Here is a 7,729-nt window from a genome sequence, read left to right as displayed (position 1 = left end):
TTTTTTCTTTTTAGACATGATAAATTTATTACCGAGCATTTTTTCCATCCTCATAATAGTACAATGTGTTCTAGGAAGTTCAGCCAATGGCTTCATAGCGCTGGTGAACTGCATTGACTGGGTCAAGAAACACAAGGTCTCCTGCACCGATCGAATTCTCACTGCTCTGGCGGTCTCCAGAATTGGTTTGCTCTGGACAATAGTATTCAATTGGTATGGAACTGTCTTGCATCCAGCGATCTATAGTTCAGAAGTAAAACCTATTGTTCATATTATCTGGGTGGTAAGCAACCAATTTAGTCTCTGGCTTGCTGCTAGCCTCAGCATACTTTATTTGCTCAAGATAGCCAATTTCTCCAGCCTTTTATTTCTTCACCTAAAATGGAGAGCTAAAAGAGTGGTTCTCATGATACTCTGGGGGTCTTTGGTCTTCTTGGTTTTTCATCTTGCAGTGATAAGCACAGATGCAAAAATGCAGATGAATGAATATAAAGGAAACATCACTTCGGAGAGCAAATTGAGGAACATCGCACACCTTTCAAAAGTGATCTTATTCATACTTGCAAACCTCATACCCTTTACTATGTCCCTGACAGCTGTTCTGCTGTTAATCTTTTCCCTGTGGAAACATCTGAAGACGATGCAGCTCAGTAGCAAAGGATCCCAAGATCCCAGCACCGAGGTCCACCTAAGAGCCATGCAAACTGTCATCTCCTTTCTCTTGCTGTTTGTCATTTTCTTCGTGGCACAAATCATCGCAGTTTGGAATTCAACTACTCAGCAGAACAATTCACTTCGGATGCTTTGCAAGGTTCTTGGAAGCCTGTATCCGTCAAGCCACTCATTTATCCTGATTTGGGGGAATAAGAAGCTGAGACAGGCCTTTCTGTCATTTCTGAGGCAGGTGAGGTGCTGGCTGAAGGAAAGGAAATAAATGGGGCACCTTGTGTCTTCTGTAAGAAAATAAACTGTTGAAGTTTGCAATGTTTTGTACTTCCTACTACATTTCTTAATGTGTATGGAATTAGGTAAGGTATACCTAGAAAAACTTGTACTGAAGTTTATCACAAAAATATATATGTGTGCAAGTTTATAAAAATACAAGAAAGATTATAAGATTGGCATATTATATTTTTAGGTAAGCAAACTATTTTTATAAAATATTGTAAGAAATTGCTCAGAATTATTACTTTATGAACACTTCACATACATATTCTATGTTTTCATCTTGCAAGCAAAGAATTTATGGTCTATATGTATGCATTTTTAAGGACTGTCAAGTCATCTCAGGGGATTATTGACATTTTCCATTGTAATTAGTACCACACGTATGTACCACAGTGAGTTAAAATTTTTTTATTTGAACCTCCAATCTTTGGGATGGTAAGGGTATTCAATTCCAAATCACACACTGAGGATAGATGCTTGAAATAGATATTATTCCATCATGAATTCTTACTTCCTGGCTAATAGAAAATAATCAGAACTCTTGGGAAAAGATGCATGTAATGGAATTAAAGAGTGACAAAAATATTTAGAATGTATTTCATATTCATGTACAATAAATAGTACGAAAGATTATTAGATTTAATACAATAGGTGAAAGCTTAGAAAATAAACAAGTTCTGCAATAGTAATAAAGAAGAAAGCAAAATAATCATGATGTTTTCACTGATGCTATTGTTTTTGAATTGAGAAGACATTTTCTAATTCAAAAACTTATATCAATTTTTAAGTTTACATATTCACCATGTTTGGGCCTCTGAATTTGGAATCATCTGCTCCATATTTCTATTTAAGAATTCCTTTTAAACTTCAGAGAAAATATTTAAATTTTACCTATCTTAAATATATGCTCAAAATAAGTGTAGTATATAATTATAGTACATAAGTCATTGATCTTTCTGCACACATGAAAATTGATATCTATGATGTCTATGTAATAAGTATAAAAAAGTCTTCAGATCTGTTTGTATTATAATCTTATGGAAAATGGTGAAATAGACATTGTGTTGAAATATATTTGGTTTCGAGTTCTATCATAAGGAAGAAATGTAGAACCTTGTTAAACAACTGGGGTGGGGGGGGGCTTTTCCTGGGAGGTGGGAGTGACTGGGGGGTGGTCAATCGAGGAAAAAGGAGACATATGTAATACTTTAAACAATAAAACAAGAAAGAAAAAGAAAAAAATTTTAAAAGAAAGAAAAGTATAACCTTGTTCAACAACTAAAATGGTAGTATTATGATATTTTAACAATAATATCTATACCTTAATATATATATTTCATTCATCTGATTTATTCATTTGTTTCTTTATCACCTGTCTGCTCAGTAGAATATAAGAACTATAATTTGGGATGATGTCTTTCCTGTTTCCTGCTAAGTCTCCAGGACATAAAACCCAGCCTATGGGATAATTATATTCTAAATATTAAATAATTACATGAATAAACCACATTAGATCTGGAAAACCAAGGAAATCAAAACCTATCACAAAATCAGTCGGTGGCATAGCTTTCCTGGTTCTGTTTCTTCACCATTCCAGTGCCTCTTAACAAATCTGTATGTGCTTGCTTCCAATTACTGCCTTAGACTGGGTGAATGAAGCGAGGTCACCAATAGGCTCCAAAACATAAAGCGACTCATACATAATCTAAATTCCCTATTGCTTTTAAACAGTCCTGATGTGTTCAAGGAGTCTCCTCTATGCAGTTATCCAGGGAAGAAGGCTGATCACAACTCTGCCATCACAGACATGTGAATTGCCTTCAATCATGGCCATTGCAGACAGGAGGGCGAAGAAAGATGTATGGGGAGCTTGTGTGGGAGATAATTTGGGTGTGGGCCTATAAATGGTGCACTTAATTTTCATTCACAAAACATTGATCCACATCATTCACATTGCCATACCATCTGTAAGGGAGTCTGAAAAACATAGTCACTCTATTGACCAGAAAGGAGACATACTGTTTAGGACATGGATATTGGAGGGCACTTAGAAATCTTAGAAGCTTTTCAGTTGAAAAGCCAATTAGATATTGTAAAACAAAAAAAGTTCCTCTGCTTAGAAGGGTGTCATATTTGTTCATGTCACTGATAATTTGACATGCCCTTACATCAGTCTTGAATTTATTTCTGTATTTCTTCATAAATTCTAAATAATTCAAGTTCCCACTAAAAATTCCTGACTTCAGAAACCTAGAATTGATTTTGCATTGTAGCATTTGTAGCTGCCTTGTATATATTCCTGGTATACATTGCTTATAACTTCTGATTTAGCTTCTATACTATTTCTCCATGATTATTTTCAGTTATTTGTTCTAGGACTTGGGTGTGGTCTTTGAACTAGAAATAATTGAAATAAGTTATTTATGTAAATTAAATTACATCAACAAAAATACTACAGATGTACAAGGATCTTATTGATAAGTAGCAAATCATAACTGAATTACATAAATGTTTTTCCCCCAACAATTACTATTCAAAATTTAAAATATTTGCATTTAGATGTATGTTCCAAGGTGATAGAAATACAAATTGGTGGAAAATCATCTCTCTCAGATTTGCATGTTTACATATTTTACTTTCTCCATTTAGTCAGTGGCACAAAGGAAAATTTGCAGCTGGTGTTGAGATAAGTGGACAACATTTATGTTTATACTAGAGGCCCAGTGCATGAAAATTCATGCACTGGAGGGGGGGGTCCCTCAGCCCTGCCTCCTCTCTCACAGTCCGGGAGCCCTTAGGGGCTGTAGGTGACCTGGTGATCAGGGGAAGGTGACACCCCATCACACCTGTACTGCTACTACTGGTAGCACAAGCCTCGGCTGACCCTAGTTACCTGAACCTCGGCGGGCTCTGGGTGGCTGGGCAGCTGCCATCTGAGGCTTGCCTGCACCTCGGGCCGACCCTGGGTGGCTGGGAGGCTCAGTGTAACTGTAGGACTCTGGAGGCAGATGCACGGCAAGGCGCTGCCATCTTGTGGCTGTGGGCACCACTATCTTTAAGGGTGAGGCAGCCAATTAGCATATTCCCTCCTTATTGGCTGTGGGCACCACCATCTTTGTGATGGTGTGAGGGTCAATTAGCATATTCCTCTTTATTAGATAGGATAGTAGCTAACTGTAAGGAATACTACAGGTATTCCTGAAATGTGTGTGTCTTCACAGAACTGTTCAGTTTAGCACTGGAATTACAATACAAATAAAATGAACTATTCTTTTGTGAAGGTCTCTGGAACTATATCTCAAGGCAGAATTTTGGTTGTTCTTTCTGAAATTATGATGAACATGTTTATGGAAAGCATCATAAATGGATGTCCATCTGCAACTGTTTCACTAAAAAGCTTTCATTGAGGCACAAGATTAGAAACATTCTTATACCAATGTCCATTTGAAATGAAGGCCACCTTTCTGGTTGTGCCAACAGGAATGCTCATCTTAGGAGTGCTAGGAAATGGGTTCATCGGACTTTGGATATTTATTTCAAAAGCATACTTCTTTCCTGCCATACTGATACCATCCCAGAGAGTAGAATCCACACTACCAACTTAACAAGGATAGTGCACAATGAAGAAAGTAGTAACAGATTTACATCAAAGATTAGGAAGCAAAATCATTATCAAAGAATTTGAAATCATAAGAACTTTAAAAATTCAGGACTTTGAAATTTCCCTCCTGAGGTATCTATGCTTTTTGTACATAGTCACTAGTAAAACAGATGCATTCTATTATTCCAAGTTGTACTTATAAATGATGCTTGGTGCTGAAAATACATATTATGTCTTAGAACAAAATGGCAGCAATTACGTTTGCTAAATATTTTTGGTGAGATGCACTGTTTGGTGAGATGCAAAATAACGTTGAGAAGCCACCTTATTTTGTTTCTCTCCCCCCTCCTGATACTCAGAATCTTCAAGTAATTTTCAGAGGAGAAACCACAGACCAGAATGAATGAATAAAGACCATCTATGTTTGGTCCATGGACCATCCGATCTGCTCTAGTCCAATTAGCCTGCATTGCTGCATCAGCTGTTACACATGGAACTTCCCTTAGAGTTTGTTCCAGTAAGTGATCACCACAAATGATTTCTACCTGACAAGCTAGGTTAAGATCCATTTTTCTTCTCAGAAATTTTTCTATATGTTTTTCCTGAAACTTGGACAAACTTTTTTTCCAATTGTTTAAAATATCCGGTGCCATCATTAGCACCAATAAATTCTAGCATTAAAGACATATCACGTTCAGGTGGAATATGAAACACTGATTCTAAGGCTTTCTTAAATCTTCTTTTGCTTGAAGGGACTGGTTGTAGAAAAGCAGGTTGAAGTACTTCTATACCTCTTTCTTTATAAACTCATGCATTTGCTTTTCCCCTCTTTCTTCTAGATGGATTATTAATTGGTCCACTATGTCTTATAAATGTCAGCCCAACCTTATGTTATAAAGAGGTTGTGTCTCATGAACTACTATGTTCCATTTTGGACATCTGTTGCTATAGTAAAAATGTCTTACAATGCAGCTTTTACAACATGTACTAAGACATTCTGTAATTGTAGTTGCATCTGTTAAGTAACCTTTGCAAATGGAACACAAGATGTGTGGGGTCAGCTCAGAGAGATTAATCAAGTGCTCTTGCTCATCCTTTGATTCTGCCCCACACCCCTCCAACCTCAGCAAGAAGTGGCTCATCTCTTCCTCTTCCTCCTCCTCGTTTTCTCCAGCTCCTCATCCTCTTCCAACTGATCCTGGAAGGGAACCCTCAAGAGGCCCAGGTTGTGCTCTGACTCCACCTCAGGGGGGCGAGGAGCATGAGCAACCAGGAGCTCCTGCCTCTGGCAAAGGTGGTGGACCCTCCTCATCCCCTGTGGGTACCAGGGTGAGGGCAAAAGAGAAGATGAGCTGTGTGTGTGTGTGTGTGTGTGTGTGTGTGTGTGTGTGTGTGGAGGGGGGGGGGTTGGAAGGGAGAGGGGAGAGGGGAACATGGCTGTGGCTCCTTCCTCCTTGGCAGCGGTTGTGTTCTTGAATATATTTTGAGATCAAATTCTGCTCCTTAAATTTTCCTATAATGAAAGCCTGTGGTAATGGCACAGCAATAGACAGGCTGCCATCAAAGAAAATCTCACCCTGAGACATTCATGATGAGTTTCTTTCTAATTACTGGAAGGTGACTAGTCCATCAATATATCTATTTTTGTGACCAAATTTTGGGAAAAGAAGGGTGTAGATACATTTCCTTAACAATAATAAAAAATGAAAATGCTTTCTTGAAGTGTTTGTTGTTATGTGTTTATTTAGTTTCCCCATAGAAACTGATTCATAGGAGAGGAACCAAAGATTGTTTCCAATATGAATCCTAGGACACCTAGGGCATGGTGTTCAATTTCCCCTTGGGAGCCAAGATCAAGTACCCCAGCCAGCACAGTCTCTCCCTTCTTTCCTGTTGATTCGGAGGCCTAAGGAGTACAAAATGGCTAAGTGGCAGTCTTCAATTCCCATCTGATAAAATCATCCCTATTTCTGCTGGTGGAAGTGTTCCTTCCTTTCTACAATGACTTCAGGCCCTCAGAACATACGGTCGTAGGAAGAGGAATCGCATTTTACTATTGGGTTACTAGGGGCAATAGTGAGTGGTGACTGGTTTTCACCCCTTGATTCCTGCACTTGTGAATCCTGGTTCCTGGAGAGACAGCACTCTTTATTGCATGCAGATTCCAAGGGCACGAACCAAGGTTTCAGGCTGGTACCTCGGTTGCAGGCTCATTCCCTGGCCTTGCTTAGGTCTGGGTGAATGCAGGAGGCAACCAATTGATGTGTCCCTCTCAAATCGATGTTTCTCGCTCTCTATCTCCTTTCTATCTTTCCACACTTTCTAAAAATCAATGAAAAAATATCCTCAGCAAAGTTTAACAATAACAACGACAAAAACAAGAAAATAAAAAACTAATGTCCATTTATTTAGTTTACCCTAAACCATGTCTGGGTCTCTGAACTGTGAATCATCTTCTCCATCTTGCTACCTAAATATTCCCTTTAAATTTCAGAGAAAAGGAATCAAAATTTTCTCATTTTAAATATATGCTCACAATAAGTGTAGTATATAATTGTTGTACATAAGTCAATTAACTTTATGCACACATGATAATTGATATCTATGATGTCTATGTAATAAATATTAAAAATGTCTTCAAGATCTGTTTTTATTATAATTTTGTGCAAAATGATGAAACCGAAAGTGTGTGGACATAACTTTGGTAGCAAGTTCTATAATAATAATGAAATGTATAACCTTAACAACTAAAAGTTTAGTATTATTAAATCTTCACACTATTATCTTTACCTTAATGTATACCTTTCATAGATCTGATTTATTCATTTGCTTTGTATTGCCTGACTGCCCCAGTAGAACATAAAAATTATTATGTGGGATGATGTCTTTCCTGTTTCCTACTAAGTCCAGAGGACATAAAAGCCAGCCCATGGGATAGTTGGAGAAAATGATATTCTAAATATGAAATAAATACATGAATAAACCACATTAGATCTGAAAAACCAATGAAATCAAAACCCATCACAAAATCCGTAGGTGGCATAGATTTCCTGGTTCTGTTTCTTCACCATTCCAGTGCCTCTTAACAAATCTGCATGTGCTTGGTTCCAATTACTGCCTTAGACTGGGTGAATGAACAGCGGTCACCAATAAGCTCCAAAACATAAAGCGACTCATACA

The 7,729-nt window shown here is 37.7% G+C and overlaps 1 protein-coding gene and 1 pseudogene across 2 annotated transcripts; one reads left to right on the top strand and one right to left on the bottom strand.

Annotated features, from left to right (window-relative positions):
• Positions 1 to 16: 16 nt before the first annotated feature.
• Positions 17 to 934, top strand: LOC307102234 (putative taste receptor type 2 member 33; the record flags this gene model as incomplete). Its single annotated transcript, XM_079775732.1, has 1 exon — positions 17 to 934. The coding sequence occupies one exon, from the start codon at positions 17 to 19 to the stop codon at positions 932 to 934; it is 918 nt and encodes a 305-aa protein (XP_079631858.1).
• Positions 935 to 3,282: 2,348 nt separating this feature from the next.
• LOC307102072 (polycomb group RING finger protein 6-like) lies at positions 3,283 to 6,498 on the bottom strand (annotated as a pseudogene). The gene is made up of 4 exons: positions 6,411 to 6,498; positions 5,445 to 5,864; positions 5,038 to 5,220; positions 3,283 to 3,345 (listed from the first exon to the last, which is right to left on the bottom strand). The product of its transcript is annotated as a polycomb group RING finger protein 6-like (transcript).
• Positions 6,499 to 7,729: the final 1,231 nt, after the last annotated feature.

This window comes from Cnephaeus nilssonii, assembly GCF_951640355.1.
Source record: "Cnephaeus nilssonii genome assembly, chromosome: 6".
Lineage (NCBI taxonomy): Eukaryota > Metazoa > Chordata > Mammalia > Chiroptera > Vespertilionidae > Cnephaeus > Cnephaeus nilssonii.
This window is presented reverse-complemented; position numbering and strand designations above follow the sequence as displayed.